Source organism: Cariama cristata, unplaced genomic scaffold (genome assembly GCF_000690535.1).
Source record: "Cariama cristata isolate BGI_N322 unplaced genomic scaffold, ASM69053v1 scaffold2114, whole genome shotgun sequence".
Classification (NCBI taxonomy): domain Eukaryota; kingdom Metazoa; phylum Chordata; class Aves; order Cariamiformes; family Cariamidae; genus Cariama; species Cariama cristata.
In genome coordinates this window covers 1-26,544 of record NW_009612183.1, presented here as the reverse complement: position 1 = coordinate 26,544, position 26,544 = coordinate 1, and the positions used below count along the sequence as shown (strand labels likewise).

The following is a 26,544-nucleotide window of genomic DNA, read 5'->3' as shown; positions in this document are numbered from 1 at the left end:
ATGAGAGTCAAGGCTGTTTAGGGAGCACGAAGGAGGATACACGTCAGATGCAGAGAAGTGATGGAAATGCTGGTAGTAAGCAGCATGTTTGGTAATTCCAAGCAGCGAGAAAATGAGGAAAAGAGAGTGACAGTGAAGAACAGCAAGTGAATCCCACGGCTGAGGGAAAAGGGAGTTTGTAAAAATAAGTTAAGAATGTTGAGCAGTAATCATAGAATGGTTTGGGTTAGAAGAGACTTTAAAGGTCATCTAGTTCCAAACCCCCTGCCCTGGGCAGGGACACCTTCCACCAGATCAGGTTGCTCAAAGCCCCATCCAACCTGGCATTCAACACGTCCAGGGATGGGGCATCCACAGCTTCTCTGGGCAATCTGTGCCAGTGCCTCACCACCCTCACAGCGAAGAATTTCTTCCTCATATCTAATCTAAATCTTTCTTCTTCCAGTTTAAAGTCACTGTTCCTTGTCCTATCACTCCATGCCCTTAATTACTCGGCACAGTGGACTACACTATACACTATACAGTTTAGTTTATATAAACTATGCAGTTTGTGCCTTACCTAATTTTGAGAAGAACTTTATGAACATGAATGTATTTTCCATCCACTAGAAACTTCAGGTCTGCAGTTTCAGGGTTGTCAAATTCCTTCTTCAGTGACTGGGCTACTGTTAGATGGTCATCAGGCTCTAGAATAAAAAGGGCAATTAATAGTAAGTAGTAAGTAATACAAATATCTCTCATGATAATTGCTGATAGATACCCAGGATGTTAACACTCTTAATAAATATGACATCTCTTTAAGGCTAGCAAAAAAACCCCAGCAGACTATGTGTTCAGTATGAATCCCCAGAAAAGCAAATAAAGAGCAGCTTTCTTCAATCCTTACTAGGTTCCTACTCCAAACAAATACCCTATTAAAAAAAAAAAAAAAAGTCCCACTCCTCTAACTTATATAGATAAGGTCAGGAAAAAAAAATTAACACAGTCTCAGAAGTTTCATGCTGCATCTGATAGCAGTCATTACTGGGTAAATTATTCTAAATGAAAAGTGTTAGTTATGCTAAGATACCCAAAAGGTCAATAAAAAGTCACAGTAAGATTTTCTAAAGTACTCCCCTGAGGAGATACTATCTTACAGCAGAAATAAAGTTACTGTATAAACAACATATTGGTTGCAGTTAAACTGCCCAGTGCATTGTTCCTAAAGTTAAATACCAACAGTTACAAGTCCATGCAAAAAGTGTTTTCCCCAGGCTTATGGCGTTAGAAGCCCTCTGTGCAAATGTCTGCATATTCCTGTTTGTGTCACATGTATGCATATGTGACTGTGCATGCGACACTTGCATTATAAAGTTACCAGACAGCTTTGAAAAGTCACCCATTGTCTGCATAAAAATTTTTGTCTCCTGAACTGTTTTCAAATATCCATCATATTACAGTAGCCTCAAAGAACTATCTTCTTTAATACTACTAAAAAAATAAATCCTCAAACCTCCTTCTTAACCCAGAAAACATTTTGTCTTCTTACCATATAAATATACATTTTTGGTTCATACAAATTTTGTGGGTCAGTAATAAGCTGTTCTCTACAGAAAGTTACACAAATGCTAGGTCCTGTAGCCTACCAAGCTAGAAATAAGAATAGTATTCTGCTGGAAATGGGAAGACCTTCACCACAAGCTCTAGAAAAAACTTAACACACGCAGTTTGATACTGTTATACTTTGTTTAGCACAATTATTTTGCATTTCATTTAGAGGACTTCATTTATGTTTGGGTATACCCAATTAGGGCAGTTATTATCAAAGTGGATTGGATTACAAGTAAAAGGATTGGGCAGCAGGAGAAATCCAATGTAACGATAATAAAAAATCCTTCTGAAATACTGATACTGTAAAATACTTTTTCATTCTTATTTGGTCTAATGTGGTTTACTTATTCAGACCTCTGCTATCCAAGTAACTAATAATTTTAACAACCAATGCAAAGCTGAAGCTCTTCTTCAAAGTTAACTGGCAATTCAGATGTCCACCAATACACATCGCCAGATGACTTCTACAGCCAGCAGAGGTAAACTGAATATAGTGGGGTTCAGTTATGAAATGCTTAGAGGGAAAATGGCTGCTTTTATTTGTTACTGCAGTGAAGGGGGAACCAGAGGAAGGAAAAGAAGAGGCAGTTCACACTGACAAGGCACAGTCAGCGCTAAGAATTGCAATAGAAACGTTAGAACTGCCACAAACGGGGAACGAATGGGAATGCCTGGGTGTGGAAGCACCAGAACACAACAGACGGAGAAGGGCTGTAAGCATGGCAGATGTCCATGGCACCTAGTTCAGCAGACGTTAACATCCTAGGACACAGCTGCCAGATGATTCTGACTGCATTTAAATAACGAGACAAATAACAGTGAGTCAGTCCTGATGATTCGCCAAGGTGGGACAGGATGAAGAGACTAGTCACGCTTAGCTCCTAGAGCGTGCAAAAAGGCACATCCAAAACCACAACAGAGTCACCTAACTAAAAGGAATCCAGAAGACATAAGGGTCTGATAGCTAGCATCTTTTATCCTGTGTAATCACAAGGAACCCTGCTCAGACCACCTGAATACACATTTTAGTGCTGGGATGCTGGACGGAACACTTGGCACATATGTGAATGTGGGTTTGAAGTGCATCTGAAATTAGTTTTGTTTAAAAATAAAAGAACCTTTTCCTCGTATAAGGTTTCACCTTGTGCTTTGGTACAATGTTGCTCCAGTGTTGCTACATGATTTCCAAAGGGACCAAGAAGTCAAGGTCAAAAAACAAAACTAAAAGGAGCTGCTACAGTCAAAAATGACTCCCAAGGTATGAAGCAGTGCAAGGAAGCTGGGTGTATTGTTCACAGCAACAATGAAGGTGGGGATGAAAGATGTTGGAAATAGTTATGAATGTAGTCTTAACCACACAGTGTTAAAGAAAATAAGTATCTATGAGTATTAATGAGTAATATGTTTATTAATAAATGGGTTACTTGGAAGTCTTCAGCATAAAGGTGATAATTACATGAATGATCATATAGAATCCCACTCAGGACTCTTTTAGCTGACCTAAACCAGCATTTCTGACCTAAACGAGTATTTCTGACCTAAATCAGCAGTTGTAAAAGAAGAAAAGAAAAGGTGAATTTGCAGAAAGGAGCACTGAAAAACTGTAACAGACAGTTTCAGTCTCACTCGAGCAGTTGTCTTCTCTGTGAGGAATGAAATGAGGAAAGAGGCAGTTTTTGCTTCTTGCCTTCCTCCACTCTCCTTTGCAAAATTCCTCAATACTCTGCACTAACTGAGAAGAAAAGACAAGAGAAAAAGTGGACAGGAAATTCTGATAGCATGAAGTAGTATTTTAACTGGGCAAGAAAAATGGAAGCTGAAGAGCCCCAGAACTCTGCTAAGAAGATACATATAACTGAATTTATGATTAAGCTACATATACTAATATTGTCCCATTTCCTTCATAAAATAACCAATTCTATGGAAGAAAAATCTGAACATACTACACATACTTTTATGTAGAACTTACAGCTGACAAACGCATATTTACATGGAATGAACCAGCCCATTGCCTGGGATTTTAGTGCAGTAACACAATTTACATTTAATTAGTAGCAGGCAAATATTGAGAAATGGGCCTGTGTGAACCTCATGAGGTTCAACCAGGCCAAGTGCAAGGTCCTGCACTGGGGTTGGGACAACCCCAGGTATCAATACAGGCTGGGGGATGATATGATCGAGAACAGCCCCATGGAAACAGACTTGGGCACACTGGGAGATAAAAACCTGGACATGACCCAGCACTGTGCACTCATAGCCCAGACCGCCAGCCGTATCCTGGGCTGCATCCAAAGCAGCATGACCAGCAGGTCAAGGGAAGGGATTCTGCTCCTCTGCTCCGCTCTGGTGAGACCTCCCCTGCAGTACTGCCTTCAGCTCTGGGGTCCTCAGCACAAGAAGGACTTGGACCTGTTGGAGCGAGTCCAGAGGAGGCCACGAAGATAATCAGAGGGCTGGAGCACCTCTCCTGCGAAGACAGGCTGAGAGAGTTGGGGTTGTTCAGTCTGGAGAAGAGAAGGCGCCAGGGAGACCTTAGAGCAGCCTTCCAGTACTCAAAGGGGGCTTATAAAAAAGATGGGGAGGGACAGACTTTTTAGCAAGGCCTGTTACGACAGGACAAGGGGTAATGGTTTTAAAGTAAAGGAAGGTAGATTTAGACTAGATATAAGGAAGACATTTTTCACAATGAGGGTGATGAACCACTGGCACAGGTTGCCCAGAGAGGTGGTAGATGCCCCATCCCTGGTAACATTCAAGGTCAGGCTGGACAGGGCTCTGAGCAACCTGATCTAGTGCAAGATGTCCCTGCTCATTGCAGGGGGGTTGGACTAGATGACTCTTAAAGGTCCCTTCCAACCCAAACTATTCTATGGTTCTATGATACTATTCTATGTCTAGTAATATTAAGAATTTCCACAGTAATTAAGCATATATCTTACAGATCTGAACAAGCCACCCTAGAAAGTACAACTGCCTCAACGTAGAGAAAATGGAGGTCTTTGGACTGTGCCCGAAAACACGAATTTTAGCAAAGCAGTTTCCTGAGAACAGGATTCTCCATTTAATCCCCCAGTCTCTCAAAGCTGAAATATGAGTACTATTAACAGAATTTCTTTACCTTGGCATCCAGAAGGCACCAAGGGGGCAAAGAGTGTTCTACAATTGTCAGACAAAAGCATACAGCAAGATGAAAACAATTACAAACATAGTACAGAAGTGGAATGGAAGTATGATGGACTCAGTACAGTTCAAATCACAAATAAACAAGTTGCTGCATTCTAGCTTTTAGCTTAAGCTCCCAGATGACACCTAGACAACCCCAAGTGTCTCATCTTTGATTAGGTCAGCAAAGCCCATAACTTTATTAGGAATGGATATGGAATTGAATTTGTAGCTGAAGAATGAGCTCTGTCAGACAATGCTATATACTTAACTCTTTCTAGTCAAGGCCAGCAAGACAGACCTTAATGTTAATCAAATATCTGAGATCCAGCAACTTGTCTTTTCAGAAGCCCACGTCGTGACCACTTGTCATGAGACTCTAAGTGCCTGTGGCCAATTCTGAACACAGGAATTCGGCTCCTTCAGTTCTTAGTAGTCTACTTAAGGGCCTCAAAGAAAGCATCAAGGTTCCTAAATGTTCTGCACGGCTCCCTCAAATCTCCAAATTCAAACTCAACTTCTCTACCTGTGGCCACTGTACAGTAACATTCAGTGGTTACACAAAAAAACTCTCCCCAAACCCAAGGCATTTCCCCACAGAAATAAAGCACATCAACAAAACAATCATTTAGCACTGCCATCAGGCCTTAGCAATTTTTACAATTCCATATTACCATTTACACTTACGTAACACATGATTACAATTATGCTTCCCAGTATAAATTTTTGCAAGAAACTAAGTCTAGGCTTCAAATACATTCAACTGTTTTATGCACTAATGATTCTATTCAGAAGATATCAAAACAAAAAATATTTAAGCTCACCTACTGACAGAAGACGCCACATAACAGCAGGAGTAGCAAAGCAAGCAAACACATCGTCAGTGCAGGCAAAGTGAGTGAGGTGGGGAAGGATCACTGACTGCCCACGGCATTGGCCCCACATGTACACCTGGCCGCTCTGGGTCTTGGCAGCCGACGTGTGAGCAGAGTGGCAGGCTGCAATCTCTATAACTCTGAATTTACAAGCAAACAAAGAAAAAAGGCAAGTCACTCTCATAAGAACAAAATGCGGTGAAAAAGCTCATTACCTCTTGTCTTTCTCTGGCACAAAACATATCTATAAGCGTGCGTGTATTTCCAATTGGAAGGCTGTTTTCTGATCATACATAACAAAATTAAAATGGCTACCAACATTTCTTCAAATAGTGTGCACTCAAAGTTTCTTAGTGAAATAGCATCTTGGGAGTGAGGAGACACTGTTGCAGCAGAGCAGTATATCTGCTGCAGCACTTGCTCTACTGACCCTCGGCTCCCTCAAGCAAAGCTATGGTAAGTTTCAAATCTCTGAAGGTCCTCGGTGGTGCTGGGCAGTGAGGTGAGTGGCTGCATTAAGCTGTAGAGAACGAGTACTTGAAGAAGGAGGAGGAAATGAGGAGGCGTTTCCAAAAAAAAAAAACCACCAAAACACCCCCCCCAAAAAAAAACAAAAAAAAGGCATTTGCATTTTGGCTTATAATTGAAAGGTAATGAAAAACTTTTTCCTGCTTGCTTATTGGCAACAGTTATAAACCAACAATTTAAATACACCTCTCAATTAAAACACTGAAGTGTCATTACTCATACAATTATTATTACTTATGTGTACCAGACTTTCATTTTCAAAAGTAAAAATTAGAACCAAACAGCGCTAAAAGCTGTTTCTAAGTGTATTTTAGCTATGTCAGGCTATCTTACTAATCCTAAGGTTGATTTAGTGTTTCAAAACTCCCACTGCGTACAACATTACACAATTCACTGTTTTGCAGTCTGAACTACTGCTTGTTTACTTGTTTTCCCAGCTGCCTGGGGAAAACAGCTGGGAAACAGCTTGTTTAAAGCTGTATGTACAACTCCTGCAGGCTTTAGCGAGGCAATATCCTCACTGAGACCAAGAATGCATATTCCGGCCAACAAAAGGGAAAAGCAGCACACAACATTAAAACTTGTATTAAAATGTGGTAATATTTTAACTGCAGCCAAAGTGTCTGGAAAAAATCAGTTACATTTTAAGCAAAAGCACAAACACTCATAAAGAAATAGCAACTTTCAAAAACAGGCCATGTCTCATCACCAGAGAGGACTTGCCTCTTCCTTACAATAACGTACACAGACACAAATTTAAGAGGGACATCACACTTTTCTTATTATTCACAACAGGAGGCCAAAATCAAGACCTCAGCAGTAAGGAATATTCAAATGTCTGGCCACATATATACATGGCTTTACATTTGCAATAGAAACAACTGCCCTACTACCCATCAAGGATTTACAGGAAAATATTTAACTTCTAAAAATCTAAGCTTAATTTTCAGGCAACAATACCAAGAAAGAACTCCTCCCTTTCCCTCTCTCCTGGCTTATAAGCCAGATTTAATAGCAGAAATGATACAAATCACAGGTGTCCACTCTTCACTTGTTCTGTGTGTACTTCTTGTCAAAAGCAGCATATTAAAATACAATTTATATTCAGAGACAATAAAGCTTTTATCGTTGACTTCAAACAATGAAACTACACCACTGAAGAGAAACTGTAATTAAGGCCTATAAAGTACAGTGTGAGTCGAAGCAGAAAACAGCACATTCAGGCTCAGCACATCCAGTTTCTCTTTCACAAGGATGGTTATGGGGGAGATTCAAGCAATTTCAGTGAAAATTCTGTTCATATTTAGCAGAAGAACCATTGTAAAAAAAAATAGCCTATTTCTTCTAAAAAATAGATTAAAAATGCCATAATTTTCTGTAGCTCTTCTGAGAGTATGCCAACTAATGTCTCACTGCGAGACTGTAAGTATTACCTGTCCTTATCCACAATAACTGTCGTAGGGTAAGACTGGTTACTTTTATTCCCAGTACCTAACTGGCCATATGAATTGGCTCCCCAGGCATAAATCTGACCTTCATCTGTTAGCACTAATGTATGTGCATAGCCACAGGCAACCTATAAGGAATAATAAAAAGAAAAATCTCATTTTTATGTAACAGTAAGTCAATATACACAGATACATGTTACGCTATACATTAATGTTATTGATTCTATATCAGTGTGAAGATTACAAAAATTACAAATACAGATATGTTTATTAAAAAGGGAAGCAAAGTAGATGAGGTGACTGTGAGGAAAAAAAATGTATCAGTGAGGAACTCTGCCAGATAATCTCAAGAGTACAGCAAAAGAATGGCTAGAAATTGAGAAAGAAGGAAAGCCATATGACAAATATGAACAGTATGCAGAAAAAATGCAGAAAAAGGCAGATGATCTGTCTTGCACTGACCTTGCTCTATAGGCAAGTGCTCCAAGGTGAACAGCTTACCTCTGTAAAAACAGGCAAGGTCTCCCTATCTGCTCCTCTCCTCCCTGACTGCCAGTCACACAAAACTGCCCCGTCCCCATGCCAGCTCCAGGGCTCACCAGACCCTCCGCTGAGATAACTTAGATCACTGGAAGGGAACTCTCCATAGCCGGGCCTGAGGACCACCAGTGCCCACACAAGGTAAGCAATGGGAGCAGACAGCCAGGACAGAGAGGGAAGAGATGAAACTCTCCATCTTGATGGCAGCACACAACTGTCTCAGCTCACACCCTCTTGTGGAAACCCTCCGGGTCCCGCTGAGCTGCCTCCTCAGGTACCGCAGGTAAGGTTGCTTGAATACCCACTTTACAATCGACATGTGCAGCACATGCTGCATGTACAGATACACAGTGGCAAAATTACCAGCAACAGTCTTGCTCTGCATGAGTTAATGTAACCCGTTATAGCTAGATGGCCATCAATAACTAATTTATGTTGTTCAAAACTAACTCACGTATTTTTATACAATCTGCAAAGCAGATACACCATAAGTACATGTAGTCCACTGACATCCATGAAGCATGTGATGTGCTTTAAATGAAATAAATCCTTAAGTTATTTACTGATTGGAGGTCTACAACTTGGTATTACTCAATATCAAGCAAATGAAGTGGATGCAAATGGGATCTAAGTCAAACTAACTGGAGCACTCACACTCTCTAAACAGGAGAATAAATACAGGGGAAAATAATATTCACTTTATTATGTTATTCTCCAACAGCAGTTGTTACCAGCAAAGCTAATGTCTACATCCTAGGAACTGCACATAAAATTATGTAATTAAATGAGTTTATTTTAAAAGATTTATAAAATCCATAACTTCCCTGAGTAAATGTAACAAATAGGATCCAAAGTTCAAAACAGTCTTGTAAATTTTCACTTGGTTACAAAACCAGTGTTTTCTAGCAGTATGTGTCATTTTCCTGACAGTATCCTCTATTTTGGATAAATCAATCAAAAACTTTCAGTATCAGTTCTGCAGTTACTTTAAATATTTCTTATCAGTCAAAAGAAGTTATCAGTTTTGCTAGTTACACAGATGGTAGCCCAGCTATCTGAAGTGCAATAACCACCCAAGATCAAGACTAACCATGGAATCATACCAACTGTTGATGAAAAGCAGTCGGAGACAATTTGTTCAGACTCCAAACACCAGTTAGTCACTGTGGCTGGAGTGCAATTCTGAAAGTGATATTCAGTCTGCCAGAAAGACAAAATGCTAAACTGCAGCGTTTTTTCAGAAAAGAAGACAGGTGTTAATGAAGAATGGTGTAGTCTATGAAGACTTTCTTATTTACTAAAATAACGAGAAATTTTTTTAATTAAGTTTCACAGGAAAAAAAAGACCAAACATTTCTAATGGCCTATTCCCCTTTAAGTAAAATCCTGGCCTCATTGAACTCAATGGCAAAATTCCCACTTAGCTCCACAGGATCACGGTTTCTCCCCTACTGACAGAGATCCATTTTAAGATATGTGTATTTATGCTGATAAATGGCACTTTAAACAAAGGATTATCTATCTCCTTTAAATGCAAAATACACCTCAGTATATTTTCAATTGTTATAAAGGGTTTGACAAGGACCTTCACAAACGTACCCGCTGTACACGAACGCCTTGCAAAGCTGCTATTCGGCACGGTGTTGGCTGATTGCCGCTGCTGCCCAGTCCAAGCTGGCCATTACCATTGTAACCCCAGACATAGACCTTAAAAACACAGACAGGGCTTTTAACTGTTTGCTACTATCTCTCTCTTCTGAAAGCAATACAACTACTTCAGAGTTACAATAATAATTTTATTCAATATTTCCTGTCCTCACACCTGTACTTTATATGTAGCTACACATAAACACACACACATATACACATACCTATATAAATGTACATATATACACACACAGGTATATCTTTTTCTGCACTGCAAATTTTGGATGCTATTTCTGTTTAAAATTCCAACTGCATGCTCACCTAAAATTCTAAACTTCTATATTCACATTGCTCTTTAAGAGTTATGATTATGTAAGACTACAATACTTTAATATGAAGAGTAGAAAATAAGTTATTCATATGGCTGTTCCCTAGCACAGAGCAAATTGAGCATGAGTACTTCCCTGTTTCAAAGAGCTAATTTCTCATTCAAAAATCCTCTAACAGAAAACACACTAAAACAAGCATAAACTGGAAGCTATGCACAACAGTTTGAGTAGGCTGTTAACAGCTTTATGCTGAACATAAGAAAAAAGGAAAATACTAAGCTCTGATAATTTCAGTGACATATGTTCTACTGCAGTCAATAGCTACTTAGGTCTAAAGTGAAATGCTTGGAGCGATGGAGCCAGAGAGGATGTAGGCTGCCCAAAATCTTCAGCTCATATGAACTAAACCAACAAGAACACTACAACCTCTTTGTATCTTTGTAATAAGGACAAAAAAGTATGGGAGGGATGCACAGGGTACTGCAGCAGAACAAATATACGCAATGTACTTTTATTTACTCTGTTTTCTCTTGAGATAAAGCATGCATATATGAGAAGTGAAAATTAAAATAGCATTCACTGATTATTCTCACACTTTTGATACTTAAGATTCTAGTATAGACAATAATTTATTTTTCTATGAGTGCTAAAGACAGCAGTGGGATAACATATTAATCAGCATTTTCATTTTTGCTAGAATGTAATACCAGCTCTAAAAATCAGTAAATCAGTGATACAAACTTAGTTATTTTTATATACGAGAAAATGTAGTTAGCATGAAATGCTAAGTATACATATATAGATTCAATATAATTTAATCCCAAAATTTATAAAAATCTCCTGACCTTCACAATGCTACTTTTACTTCTGAACTCTACTTTCAAGTAAATTTGAAATTTGATACTTGAATTTTTTCAACTCAACGCCAAGTTCAATAGTTGATACAAAGTAACAGCTGCTAAATTTTATGAGTAATCTCACAAAACTAAAAGCCATAAACCAAATGTTAGTGAACAATTTTCCCTGTTTCACTCTACCTCTTTTCTAAAGAAGAAACCAAAATCAGCATGGATAGGAAGATGTGCTTCAGTATGTCAGAATGTGCAGGACAATTTATGACAAAGGTTTTTATAAGCAGTATAAGCAAGTAGATTTGAGGGAGTCTGGAAAGGTATACTTCTTTTCTGAGTAGTAGCTCACTACCAACAGGTTTGAAATTACCTACATCCCTTGATATTACCTAAAATAAAATTCAGTCAGAAAATTTGCTTACAATTTCTTACCTCTCCGTTTTCCACCACAGCCATAGAACACATCTGTCCACAAGCTATATTAACTACTATTTTATTTTGTAGGCAGCTGGTAACTCTTCGAGGAATTGGTTGATTAGCTGTTGAACCCGATCCAACTTGGCCTGAGTTATTATAACCCCATGTGTATACCTGTTGTAAGAGAATTGTCATAAAAGAAGGCTATATAACATACAGTTCGAAGTACATATTCAAGAGAGAAAAAAGTTATAGGCATAAAAAATTACATTGTGAGTTCAAGTGGATATATTCTTTTAGAGATTTAGGAAGATATATAGGTTTATAATTTAATTGTTTCTATCAAAAATATGCCACTCATAATATTTATATATTCCATTCTTTTCTATTTCTCCAACCAAAGGTAAGAGGCATTATGACAGCCGCATTAATGTTGGAAGAATCTGTTGCTAGTTTTCCAGAACGCAAAGCAAAATGGCTAACTGGACACAAATGGCAACTCAAAGTAAATGACAGAAAACTTTTTACTTTGGTGGGTAGAACTCCTTACATGAACGTGATTTATATTAATGTCAGCTTTAACACCATTAAATATTTACAGTGGAGTATAGCACAGGAAGAAAGTGGCTGCCCTCTACAAAGAAATTCTAATTTGTTATTACAAGCAGATATGGCACAAAAATCAATGTTCCGCGTGCACTTCAAAGCAGCTAGACCCTAAAAGGTTTTCTGTTTTTAGCAAATATTTGTGTTGCATCAGCACTGTGAGGATAGCAAGAAGGAAGGTCTAATGCTTTAGATGCAGAATATTCTCCTGTTTCTCACATATGTGAATTTCATTAAGAGAAAATTCCAGCTATTCTCACCTCTCCATCAGATGTTAACACCATAGAATGATGAGAGCCACAGGCAACTTCAATGACTTTCTTGTTCACCAAGTTAGTAGAGACTTGACAGGGAACGAAACCATGATTTGTTGTACCATTGCCCAACTGACTATAAGCATTATGACCCCATGTATACACTTCTCCTTCTATAACAAAAATGTAAAAAGCTGGTTTAAAATCTCTATTTTTCCAATAAGTACACAACATACAATTACAAACTGAAAAGTCACATTCAATAACAATATACACATTTTTGTGTGTGTGTATACACACACATATATATATATACACTCGCCCTTTGGGGCTCTTAAGCCCACGGACATACCAATGCTACCTTCACACAGTGTTGACCACAAATCCAAAAGGATAGTATCATCATAATCTTAGTAAAGGAAATCATATAGCTAAAAGAAAGGAGATAGTGCAATATAGAAGAGAAAGCATGAAACGACAGTCAGGAGTCCCCATTTCAATTTCTTTGTTACTGACAATTAAACAAAATTTCTTGTCTATGCCCCGGCACTGTTTCTCACTTTGGAAAAAACAAATAACACACTTTCATTCCTTTACATATACATGAAGATGCTTGTAAGAAAAACTTACTATTACTTATTAATAAACATACTATTATTTACTTATCATTTAAACATACTATTCATGTCCTGTATTTTGAGAAACATGCTAGTAAAATTAAGAATGCAAGAAATGTCTGACTGGGTTAGACCGATGGTCCACCTAGTGCAAAATTCTGTCTCCAATCGGCAATAGAAAAAACCGGATGTTTAAGGGAAACCTGAGCCTGGTCATTTTTTGTAGTTCCCAAGCATTTACAATCACTAGAGTACAGATATTGCCAGGTACTTCCATATCTCTTTAATGTACATATATTGGCCCATTATCTGTGAAGCTAATACCGTTTTCTACTCACTTTCATCTGGTTTAAATCAAGTGTCCTCTAGTTACAGTAGTGCAGGACTTGACAAATAGCTGTCCTACATTCATCTTGTCTATTATCATCATCATCATTTTCTAAACCTAAGTTATGCCATTAATTCAGGAGAGCTAAGTTTGACATACAACTACATCAGATTTCTAGAGATCACCGAACTCCTTATCCCTAAGAAGGGTTTCCTCAGAACTACAAAGGCAAAATGTGCTACACTAAACCAATATTTCTCTACAATAGCAGGTTAAATCTAATGACTTCATCCTGTCAAACAACTTTCTCTTCATTTTACCAACATGGGAACACACATTTCAGTAAACAGGTGAAACAGCCACATTGTAACATACAACATAAACTGGAAATTATAGTCATTAACACAATAATTGTGAAATACATAATGGTTGTCTGAAAGGTAGGTTAAAAGAGGCTGGGCTGAATGGAAGTTATTCACGCAAATGGAGTTATGAGTAAAAATCATCAAGGATCAGTTCTGGACCTGTTTTTTTGCAATACTTCAGCTCACCATCTGAGTAAGGAGTATGAACATGTCAGTGAGATCTGCCAGCAACAAAGCTCAGGAGAATACACATACATACATAAAAAAGCATCCAGAATGGTCTACCCTGAAGACTGGAGAAAATGCTGGAATGTAATTGAATATAAAGAACAATCACATATTTACAACACAATTCCCCTCACCTACCTTTAGTCATCTAATCTAGACTGCTCAAAAAGGTTTCTTCTCATTAATGGAGAAAGAGAGACAAATCTTAACATCATCAGTCAGGCTCTAACAGAACCTCACTGGGAACACAATATTAAGTACATTATTCTTGAAGACAAATCACTAATTATAAACAGAAGGGCCACTAGCATGATGTGGATAATAGAGTGTCAATGCGACAACAGAAAACAAAAGGCTGAGAGGCAATATAACTGGTCTTTAAAGCACATCCAAAAGTAGGTACAGGAGGGAAAAGATGCGTTTTAGCTAAAGGACAATGTTGGCACAAGAACATATAGGCATAATGTAGCCACTAACGTATTTCAAAGGCAATCAGAAGTTCCAAACTTAAGTGCAAAGTAAAAAAAAAACCTTCCAAAAGCAGTTACAAGATCAAAGCAGAGCTTGAAAAACTTTTGAAAAGAACTAGCTATGAACAGAGCTAGCTGACATGTCATGTTCACCAATGAAAATACGTTGGACTTGATAGCCCGGAATGTCTATGCCAATTCTTTCTCTTATGTTACCAGCACAGACCTTTCACACCTGCTGGACTAATTAAAGTGGACTATCTGAAAAAGCAATATTCAGATCATACTTTACCTTCAGTAGCAAGAACAACATGAGGGCCACTTCCGTAACTCAGACAGGCTATCTTTTTGCCGCATAGAGAATCTAACCTTCTCGGTTCAATAGTGCTCTGCATGTCACCTGTTCCCAAACACCCACTGCAGTTCATGCCAAGCACAAAAACCTGTTATAAAAGAATCACAGAATCATCATTTAGGTTGGAATGGAGGACCTCTTCCAAAAGTCAACTAGTCTGATCCTCTGCTCAACAAAGGTCTAAATGATCAGTTGACTCAAGGCCATGTCCAGTCGAGTCCTGAACACAACCAAGGAAAAGATCCCACAGCCCCTCCAGGATTTAACCACTCTCATGGTAAATTTTTTTTCCTAATACTGAATTAGAATTTTCCATCTTCCAGCTTGTGCCCATTGCCTCTCCTCCTGTCACTGTGCACCTTGTCTAACTCCATCTTCTCTTTATTGTCTGGTTGTGGTAGGAAGCCATTAATTTGAATTGAACATGTTTTAGTAACAATCAAAATGATTAGGCATTTTTGCATGCAACTTTTTCTAGGTATACTACCATAGTACTGGCTTTCAGAACAACTTGATACATAAATGACTAAGTATGTCATGTTCATACACACTCTTGGACAATTACCTCATCATTTTCAGTTGCATACAACACTTCATTACCAGCACTGCCAAATACACAGGCTTGACGAATTAACTTGAGCTCTTCTTGGGAACAGAGAGAAAAAATTGGCCATTTCCCAACATCCAGCATCTTCAAGGCTGACAATAATGTTGCCTCCAATACCTGGTATTGTAAAAAATGATATCAAATACACAGATAGAAACGTATACCTTTGCACAGTAAAAAGGAAAAATTCAGAGAAACACCACCATCTCCTTTTTCAACCACAAACCAGTATTTTAATTCTAGATCAATTCTTGGAGGGAAGCCATTAAAATAAAGAAATAAAATATATCGTGATCCAGAAAGAAAGGATCTATATGCATGGAGAAAAGTACCATATAAGAGTTAAACGGTGAGGCCGTATTTTCACTATATTCATACAACTTAACTGCTAGCTTAAAGAATTCAACATACAGGATTCTAATATAAAGTGTAAAGTATACATTCAAAACTTGAAAATAATTTGTGTCTTTCCCTCTGGTGCTAAAATTACTGTTAAAAGAAAACCATAAAAATAGCTGTCCAAAAATATACTTATCTGTGGAAAAACATACACATTTGTTTTCAAACATTGAAAATGGAACCTTGAGAAAACTTGAGACACTTTTTCCTTTCTCCTTTACTTCTGAAATTTACTTCTGTGTTTCAACAATTATTGCATCTTTGGGAACTTCCTGAGAATATATGCATTTTATGTAAGCAGATACACAATAAAAGAAAAAAAGGTAATTGAATATTTTCCAGCTTATCCAAGGACAAATGACAAGTTTATAGGTAAAGGAAAAGAAGAACAGGTCTCTCCAAACATTAAAACTAGTCAAGCTAATGTCTGAATCTCATGCAACATTTCTATTGCTTTAGTATAGCATAAATCAGAAAAATGTTGCAGTATCAAAATTTAATAGCAAATTTTGCAAGAAGCATGCATCAAATTTTCTTTACTGAAACTAAAACAGGCTCTGGACATGAAAGAAAAGCAGCATTACTTGCCAGATCAGAAGGTAAGTAAGAATAGGTTTTGCCCATCACAGGCATTATGTAGTTCACCACATAACAGTGAGGACTGCATCATCAGTTTATTTCTAGCAAGCAGCAAAGTTACAAAATGATTTGTTACAGAATATTATTTTTTTTACTTCTGACTGAAACAAAGATGTGAATAAATTCTAGTTTGGAATCTGAAGCACATTATGTCAGTCATAAGGATGTTGCTTTTTTGACTAGTATCACTTACTATGAAAAAATGTACACAGAAACATAGGTAACATTTGAAAATACAGAAATAAACCCTGAATGAAATTCTTTAAGTAAATAGCAGTTAATGACACACTTCTTTATAATATACTTCTGAGGAAGGGAAAGGAGCGTTGATCATCTTCACTAAAGAAAAGTTGAGGTTTTGATCACACCAGTTCTTTCCCCAACTCCTCACACCAAGTAACCGACAAATTTCAGCCAAATTTGCAAGTGAAAGGGAAGAGTCCGCTGACACAATCCATTTGGCAGTAGGCAGCTGGACAATCAGACGTGTATGCTGTGAAGTCAGTCAGCAAGCAAATAGGTCCATGCTAGTCCTAACAAATGCTGTCCTCCATGACACATAGCAGGTTTATAAGAGACAAAGGATATGAATCCATGTGGAATCAGGCTTCATTCATCTGCTTTTCGCAGAACAATTTGTTTTATGTCAAGAGGTTACCATTAATTCTATGGAGAATTTTTGGCACTTTTAAAATATGATAAAGAAGGCATCACAGACTACACTTCCAGTTGCATCAACAAAACTGCATCCCACTTTTGCTCAAGACTGATGAAGCCTGAGGTTCAAAAGGACAGTCAGGGTGTTCTTCAACTGTAGAGATTCCCTTATGGGAATAACATACTGGTTTCTTTAAAACGTGGGCTCTAAATTCCAAGTGCACGGTGTGTCAGAACCCATTCATCTTAAATTTAAGAGATTTTTTCTGTGACCTCCCTCTACAAAGCACTCATGTTCTACCCTTATAATTAACAGGTTAAAAAACCCCAAACTGTAGCACTTCTTAACACTAAAATAATACACTGAAGGAAAAAACCCAAACTATTATAAAAAGCACCCAAGGAAACACACACAATACCGCTTTTTTTTTTTTTTTTTTAGCACGAGAAATAACAACAAACTTCAGCAGACTAAAAAATATCCATATTCTAAATCCTGTCTCTGGAATTATTAGTTACATTCAACTCAGTAAGAGATATTCTCTCACCTTTCAAAATTTCTCCCCTCCCATACTTCTCCATTATATTCTGTCCCAAAAATATGAAAAGCAGCTTGAACTGCCTACCAATATGTACATCCCATAAGTGATTAGTTTCCTCACTAAGTCACAAAGTCATGAAAGACAGTTAGACTGTCCAGCTATGGTCCAGCTACCCATCCCAAAGGTGTATCAGTTATGCCTCAAGAATTTCTAGAACTTCTACACTTCATTTGATCTCAGCAATCAGTTTGAAAGTTCCTCAGTTTTATTTGTCACACAGATCACCTTAAAAGGCATCATCATTAAGCTCAAAATCTGAATGATGTTTCATTACGTTTTATATGCAGAGTGTTCAAAGAAAATAAAAGACAAAAATAGGAGGAAGTTTTTCCCTCAAATTATACTACAAAAGTTAATTCTAACAAGTTTATATTGTTGAAACATTAGGATGGAACATGTAACCTTAGAACTTAATACTAAATTAATCCAGCCTTGTAAGCCAAAGGAGCAATTGAACCTAATTAAAGTTAATATAGTGTTCTTCTAATATTTTGTGGATCACATAAGCAACATTTCTTTTGCTAGGATCATTTTTCTACCTATAGCTTTGGTTTTCTGTTTATCTTGAATGTACTCGCATGTACTAAGCTACTGCTAAATGGAATCAAGCTTATTCCTTTTCAGTAGAGCAATACAGAATTCTCAGTACAAATTCACACTCTGACCTTGACACTGACTCCTTGAGAAGGAGGAGATTCATCCTCCATACGGATTTGTGCTTGTGTCCCCCTGCAGAGAGAGAACTGTGGTTAAAATCACCATATCATATTGCTGCAACAATACTTTATGGAACTATACATACTTAATATTATGCCAGAACTATTTGCTTCTGTGGGCTGAGAAAACAAGAAACACAAAGCTCAGACAATTTTGCTTTTATATTCAACTGTACAGTGATCAGTTAGACAGACTCTGCTCTTCTGTATTCTGACCTAAAATAATAATTCTTGGAAAACTTTTTTTTTTAAAACAAGTACTAAAATAAATCAGACTGTGATTGGAAAGGAAGAAGTTTTATTAAACATAATACTCCAATGTCTTTTTATTGCAGTAAAAATAAATTTAGAACCTTGCTGACATAACTTTCAAGACATTTCTTTCAGCAAAGAAAAAGCACACTGGTTGCAGCTTTCCATTTCTGGCTTAAGCCTTTGAATGCACTTATTCCAGTTCCATTCTGAAAACCAATGTTAGAAAAGCATTTGGGTCTTTCCAGGTTTACTGAGAATTAAAATATTCACTCTGCTTCAGAAAACACTGCCAACGCTATAAAAAGTATTTATATAATTTCTATGATGTGCATAATCAATAGAAATAGACTTTCAGATCAAATGTTTCTTCACAAATAAATATGCACAACTCTACTATCCTTAAATTATTAACTTAAAGCCATGCAACTCCATTTTCAGTAAAACTGCAAAAACGAGTAAGCAGCTCTGAAGCTGAGCATGCTTACTTTACTCTAGAAGTGAGAAAGTTGTACATATTATCTTTGAGGTCCACTGGTTCAGCCAACGCAAAAAATGTTCACTTTTCACTTAAAATTAAATGTCTCTAAAATTCCGACTACAGGCAGAGTAACATCCAACAAAAAAGAAGCTACCATTTCACTTAGTTACTTTTCAGAGGAATACTACACTAAAATAAGTATCAAATGTAATCTTATAAAACTACCTAACTTACTACTAAACATGCCTCTTATGTAAGACTTCATGCCATAAGGCCTAGGTCAATAACACAGAATACATGAAATTCATATGATTTAAATATTATGAATATTAATGATTTAACAAATATAATTCAATTTACTGAATAAATAAAAATATTTTTATTTACTTGAAACAAATAAGCCAAACAATTGCTGCAGCTCAACTATACTGAATATGCACACTGTTAAGCTTATGCTTCAACAAAACCCACAAATCTACATACACACGGTGTACTTTATACACTTAGTTTAAGACATCAAATGATAAATTCAGCTCATGTATGAACGTCCAGCTACTCTCTTGTCCATGTTGACTTTGAACTTAAGGCTCAAACACACAACCAAACTGAAATAACTTGAAGCTAAGTTATATTCCCTTTCAACTAGGAAAGACTAAAGGGCAGATTCACTTGCCCACACATTAGCACCTACTGCTATTTGAGATGACCTTGAGGATCCCCGACACCAAACGGTGCTGACAGATGTAATACAGGACCTATAGGGTATCCATGCCGTGCTGGAGCAGCAGCCAAGAACTAAATGGCACTAGGCAGTTAAGCATGTGCAACTGAACAGAGCCCTGAAGAAGCACCATAGCCGCTTACCATGCTTTACAATTTAATGACTATTTAATGGATGCAGGGTAACTTGTTAAGCTCTTGTTGTTAAGTGATTTGTTATTTCCTTACTTTCTTCAACATACTTACTTGTTCAAACAACAGGAATGCAACCAGATGATTTTGTGTACATTATCTCTATTTAAACTAGAAACAACTCGCCTAATTAAGACCTTTGGCACGACCACAACACGAGCAGGACTGTATTACTGAACTGCCGTTCTGAAACATTTAATTTCAAGTATGTGAGTACCTCTACCATGAAACTGATTATTAAGGCTATCCAATATTTTGCAGCATCACCTTCCAGCACTCCCTAGCAATGCTGATATATGTTACCTGCTTCTTGACCATCCTTAGCCTACACTCAGCTCACAGGGCTCACATGTCCGCCAACAGAATAACTATTAACTATGAATTTTCTAATTTAAATAAACGTAGAATTCTGTATTTCCTTCTTCAAGCCATTTTATACATAACTGACACCCACGATTCTCAAGTTCTAATATTCCAATCCAATTGCTTCTGTTTAGACAAAAGCATAGTTTGACTTTAAAAGCTGTTTGCTAGTATAAAGAAAGATATGTTAGGGTCTAACCATCTCAGTGACCTAACAAAAGGTTCTCCAGCCCACTACTTTTCAGAGTCCCACAAACATGCTGACAGTTTTGCACTGAATGTCAAGAACAAAGATCACTTACATGTCCTCACAACGCAAAAGTTACAACATGCTTTATGTTATGTATAACTAAAAGAAAATTACCCTGCAACTCCATTCTTCAAGCTGTTCTGCAAACACAGATACCTTATTTCTGAGCAGCCCTACAGGAGTACATGGGACGACTAAACTTACACCAGTTTATTCTTTCATTCAAACTCATGTATTCTAATAAAAGTACATCTTGATTGCCACATGTCTGCATCTGCAAAGGTGTTCTTTCTAAAAACCTGTAATTGATTTAAGAGTACATATTCACCCTGGGATCCTGAAAATAAAGAAAAAAAATACATTATTAAGCCTGTCTAAGAATCATTCTTATCTGTATACCTTTAAAATACTAGTGATGATTCATATTTGCCTACTTGTAGGAATTTTCCCTCCAGAAAAGTAACCATTGTATATAGAGAGCTAAGCAAAGAAAAAATAGCATTTTCATCAAAAATTAAAAGATAAAAATCTGTATATTTGAGTACTTCAGGTACAGAAGAAAAGCATACTCTAGCTATTTCAGGCAAGTTACTGGGGTTTTTCATCTACTAAATCTTACAATTTGTGTATAACTGCTAAGAAATCTCACTTTAAAATAGCTAGCCACTACATTTTTTTTAAAAAATGCAACACTTACTTTAGAAAGTAAAAAAGTAAGCAAGGAATACTTCTCATGTATTCAAACTTCATATACATTTTCATTAGCTGTGTTTCCAAAAAAAATTCTAAAGTGTAGGTTGAAAGGAGAAAACTTCATTGTTGTAAACATCCATTTCTTGATAAAGCTCACACCATTTCAATACAAAAATATTTACACTAAACTTTCACAAATCTCTTATCTGGAATCCAAGTACAATTAAGAATTTGGACAGTCTGGCAGTCTGAGTTTAGGTCTTAGAATCTGAAAGTTCTGGCCTTGGTTTGGATTCAACCTTCACAGGTCTTTGGGTACGGCACATAGGCCTCTATGGTACAGATAAGATTCAGTTAAGGAACCCAAATACTAGTCCTAATAGCCAAGTTCTATTAGTAGTCTAAGACTATTTAATCCTAAATATTTAAACAGGTTCACTGACTCATTCGAATGTAAACATTCTTGTAGATTCTCTCTCTCGAGGAACTTGGCAAGCAAACAAAAATTTTCAGAACTTCACTTAGTATTTCCTCCCACTTAATTTGAGCATTTATGAATCTCATCTACTGAATCAAAGGTCTGTCTGGAGCTTCTTCCCCAAGGACTCTAACCACAGGCCTAGGAAAGATTAGGAGGAAAAAGTCACAGAAAAAAGGGACTTGCTGACATCTTTAGGAAATTAACCTAACCTTCTCTGATATTCTTGATTTCTCAGCAGTTTCCTACCAGAATGGTCATGAAATGATGCTAACTTGTCCAAGCAATCTTGCAGGAGAGGACAGACCAGTAATATTGTCAACAGTTACTCCTATTGAACAGGTCACATTCCCTTTCTAGGAAGTCTATTTTCAAAATTATCTTCCTTCTTCATGTACAGTGAAATGTCACCACTCCATCCAGTGCTGACAATAAACTGACAGACTCAGTTTGTCATTCATTCTTCCATTGATGCAGCAGTTTCCTTTACCAAGAAACTGCAGACCTTGAGAAACAGTAAGTGGTTGTTTGAAAAACCGCTAACTCCAACTAAAGCATAGTCTTCCCTCCTTCCCCGCTGGCTTCTTGACACCAGACTGTGACTTCTCAGCTCCTGATGCAAGCTCCACTGGCTGCCTACTAATTGCAAGAGCAAATCTACATGCAGTTTCAAGGTCAGATCCAAGAAACTCTGAAAGACACAAGTATTTACAGTCTGAAAGACTGACATCCTTGACCTTGCAAGGTAGGTAACTGCTACAGAAATTTCTAACTGCAATGATCTGAGATAAGACAGCTTTATTGTCTCAATCTCCAGAGACAAAACCTTAGCCAAAACCGCCTTCTCAGATGCCACCTCTCTTTTGGCATGACATCCAGTTCTGCCTGTTGGCTCCAGGGATGGACCTCCAGCATGACCCCACTGAAGTTTTCAGAGGTTCAGGTATATGCAGTATGCTGTATTGGAGCTAGATGCTTGAAAATTGTTTGCAAAGGCCTTTTTTTCAGTAACATCACCACCCCTAAAAAGAAATTGGTTGCCAGGAACAAAAGCAGTGAATGGTAAGACACAAACAACACACAAAAGAAAACACAGGCCTGTGAAAAGCAAGGAGGATAGTGGGAATACTGTTCTGTTATCCATGCTTAGCACCATCCTTCAACACAGGTTCAATACCACTGCAAAAAGGGGCAAATACATCAGCGAAAAATGTTTTGAAAGAAGTGAGAAGACAGGAAAGAAAACAGAGGGCATAATTTTTCAACTCTCCAGTGGTTTAAAAATAAGTGTAAGGGTCTGGTGTGAAATTTCTGCCCTAAGTGACAAAATGGCTTCGAAAAATCATATGTAGATTCCTCAGACACCTTCCCCTCACCTCCAAAAGAACCCACCTTGGAGTTTTGGGCTAGCAAGACAATTTGACTAATTTGATATTTATAAAATCACCTAGGACTTTTAAAAGTTCTATATGATGGTAAGACACACTGCTTACATTAAGTTTCTTTATTTCTCTCATCCTATTCCAATTACTTTTTTCCCCCTTAGAATTGCTGTCTATCATCATCATCGATGTAGAATGGTGTATTGTTTACCAGCAAGTAACAAGAGTGGAAGTGACTGGAAAAAATGCATCATCACCCATTAGAGGGTTTAAAGCAGAAGAAAAATAATCTCAAATTCTTTTCTCATTCTACAAACCATACAGTCACCCTGGAAAAATAATTTCAAAGCTTTGGCTATCCACCTACTTGACTGAAAAAAAAATGAAGATTTGAATAAAATAACTAACAAGAAAGAGAAACTACATAACAAACTAATGAAAGCCAGAAATACAAAGACTGGAAAATAGTAATTAAGTTTATACTAAAATTATGCCTCTAACATATTTACTGAAATGTCAAGGTCAGCAGCTAAAAAAGCCTGATAAGAAGGTGTCAATTAAAAAAATATTTTCACTTAAAAATATTTACACCTCTTTCTACAAGTGCAAAAGTACCTTTTGAAGACAATCAAGTGTTTCAGCTCATGGAAACAATGCAAAACTACCTTCAAGGCTGAAAAGCATTAAAGGAGGATGCTAGTGTCATTTTCACATAATTAGTGGTTCAATTCTCCAACAAAAGAAAAGAAATACAATAAGCATTATCTCCAGACCTTGAAGTATATTAAAATAATCAAACGTTCTGTTAGACAGTCTCTGGGGAACAGGATGTTATTCCTGTATCTAAATTTTACCTGATGTAATCAAAGGTAACCTAAATCTAACCTGAGACACTGAAAAAAAGATTTGTTTGGATTTTTTAATGTGGCTGATCCAAGATTTTCAGAAAATTAACTCAAAAAGCTCTTTCTCTTTGCTGAATTGTCAGTCAAACTCTAAACACACTTCAGTTCCTGTAATCCGTACACACAAACATCATAAAATACAACTGATGCAATTGCTAGCTCTTGTCAATTTTAAATGCTACATAAAATTTAATTTACCATATAACTGATTTGGCAGAACTGAAATTTACATTCTTCATTTCGACTTTCCAAATTGAGAGTTCAAGGAACCAGCTTCAGGGAAACAAAAGTATTCCAAAGATTTGGTATCAAAAGAACTTTATTAAAAATATTAACCATGTAACAGAGCAAAATAAATCAAAATAACACAAAAAATATGTGAAAGAAACAGCTATTATATTTTTATAAATTTAAAGAATCTTAGTACAGAAAATATTAAAGCTTTAAGAATTTAAGAAACACTAACAGGTCATCAAGTTGTTCAGGACAAACCACGTACAAGCTTCAGATGTTAGGTGGCATTTGCGAGCCTGATGAGACATCAGTTCAATGCCACAGAAACAGCATGTCTGGGAATAATCCTTCTGTTACTACGTAATCATAAATACTATATTGCATCAACAGAAAACAAACACGTAAATGCATGCATTTTTTTACGCCCTCTCTAAGTAGATCTGACCTAGCTTAAATTATTAGCAGTCTGCAGTTACCTGATCCAGCCAAATGTTGAGCCATACATCAGGTCTAGCTGTTGGATCTTTGACCTCACAGTCTGCTCTAGCTGTTAAAGAAGAAATATTCACAGCTTCTACAGTTCTAACCTTTAATCACTTCCTTAGATGTCCAAGGAAGGTCACTGTAGCCTCGTTTAGACTAAAAGCTTTAATTTATAAAATGTACCTTCTAAAACTTTCTAAGTCTTAATAAAAACCCTGAACATAAGCATTACTAAACCACCCCGGCTTTCTTTTCTACATTCCCTGCTTACTTCAGTTTAGCACGGGCTTTCTGCACATCAGAGCCTTGGTCCATGATAAGGGCTCCTGCCTACAGCTAAGAGGGCTACACGATGGGTCACCAAGAGAAGAGCTTTTTCAAGATGATGTCTAGCACGGTTCCAGCATGAATCTGGCTGTAGCCACACTTCCCTGTAACACTGGGCACTTGCCAGAGCACTTCCCATGAACCAACGCCTGAGCGGGTGGGAAGATGGTGCGATCTTTCCCTGACACAAAGTCAGAATTTGCCTAGGTATATACATCAAACACATAAATATAAATGCATATCTAACAAAAACATAAATATATATACACATACACCCCAGGTATTATACACGTAGAGCTGAGAATTCTGATAATTTTTTTTTATATAGTTATAGCTGTCTGCATAAAAAGATACACTATGTTACAGAAGACAGAGACAGCATAGCAAATACAATGTGTATATCAAAGAAAAGTTAGCCCACTTCCTCTATGAGTAAATGACTGGGTAGCTGTCCATTCAGGTATTTCTTTAACCGTCTTCTGATACTGAAACTGACCGATGTTAAGTGGCAAGAGCATTGGATTAGATATAACACACAGAGGTTTCTTAATTATATTTTAAGAGTTGGGAGACAAAATGTTATATAATGTTGTATGTAAGAACAACTGGATCGCTGTATGTCCTTCCCAAATGACGCTACTATCTGTATCTAAGAAAAAAATCCACCTATGGCATAATTCCTGATAGTATCTCTCAGTAAGCAATATCCTTACCCAAATCCATCTCTTGTGGTCTATGGCAGATATCATCAAAATTTTTCTCTTCTCCAAGGAATGATCTGCTTGACTTTTTTTTTTTTTATCCACATATTCTCTTCCTGTTCCTTTACAGTCCATTACATCATTCACATCCAGTGTCATTCTGCCACATTTATTTCTCATACCTGGACAATATTAGCTCTTCTATCCCTCACTCAGCATTCAGAATCATTATTTCTCGATTTTTCCCTTACCCCATGTCTGCTTTCACATCCTTCAACATTAGTTCAGCCCAAATGGTTTCTGACGGTGCACAAACACAACTCTCTGCAGATCCTACTCAGCTCATAACCTGGAGTAAAACCTTTTTGCTAATTGTGCCCTCTCTTTTTACCCACCAATATTAGAAATTTCACCTCCACAAGGAAATACACCGCAATCCTCCCATCTCCCACACATTAACAATCCTTGGTTTCCTCAGTATTCTTTCTTTTCTTTAAAACCGTAACTGGCCATCACGCTAAGCTTGTTCAATGTATTGCAAGCTTCACATCTCCTCCGCACGCTTACGGACAGAGCTCTCCAACACTACACAAATTTAACTCCTCACAAAACTTGCAAGCCCCCTGTTATCATCCATATATAAACCAGGTGCCTGAGAAACATAACCCAGAGGAATGCAACACCACAGCGGCCCAGCACACGCAGAACAGGCGACAGCACCCTTCCCCAACGGTCCCTCCCCACCTGTGGCCACGAGTGGGGTGGGTCAACGGCCGCACAGGGAAGAAAAGCCACCGTGCTCCCACACAGGAGGCACTTCGAGCTGAGGCTCACGCAGGCCGCGGGCCCGGCG

At 37.5% G+C, this 26,544-nt stretch overlaps 1 protein-coding gene across 1 annotated transcript in view; it reads right to left on the bottom strand.

Moving 5' to 3' along the window:
* The window catches only part of RCBTB2 (regulator of chromosome condensation (RCC1) and BTB (POZ) domain containing protein 2), a 29,247-nt gene extending 8,024 nt beyond the window's left edge, over positions 1-21,223 (bottom strand). The window contains exons 1-10 of the mRNA XM_009698505.1: positions 21,186-21,223; positions 18,180-18,243; positions 15,176-15,334; positions 14,548-14,698; positions 12,254-12,420; positions 11,403-11,561; positions 9,743-9,850; positions 7,589-7,731; positions 5,577-5,767; positions 560-686 (exon numbers count right to left, since the gene is read on the bottom strand). Coding sequence (XP_009696807.1) covers positions 560-686; positions 5,577-5,767; positions 7,589-7,731; positions 9,743-9,850; positions 11,403-11,561; positions 12,254-12,420; positions 14,548-14,698; positions 15,176-15,334; positions 18,180-18,243; positions 21,186-21,223 — 1,307 coding nt within the window. The remainder of the gene's footprint in view (positions 1-559; positions 687-5,576; positions 5,768-7,588; positions 7,732-9,742; positions 9,851-11,402; positions 11,562-12,253; positions 12,421-14,547; positions 14,699-15,175; positions 15,335-18,179; positions 18,244-21,185) is intronic.
* Positions 21,224-26,544: the final 5,321 nt, after the last annotated feature.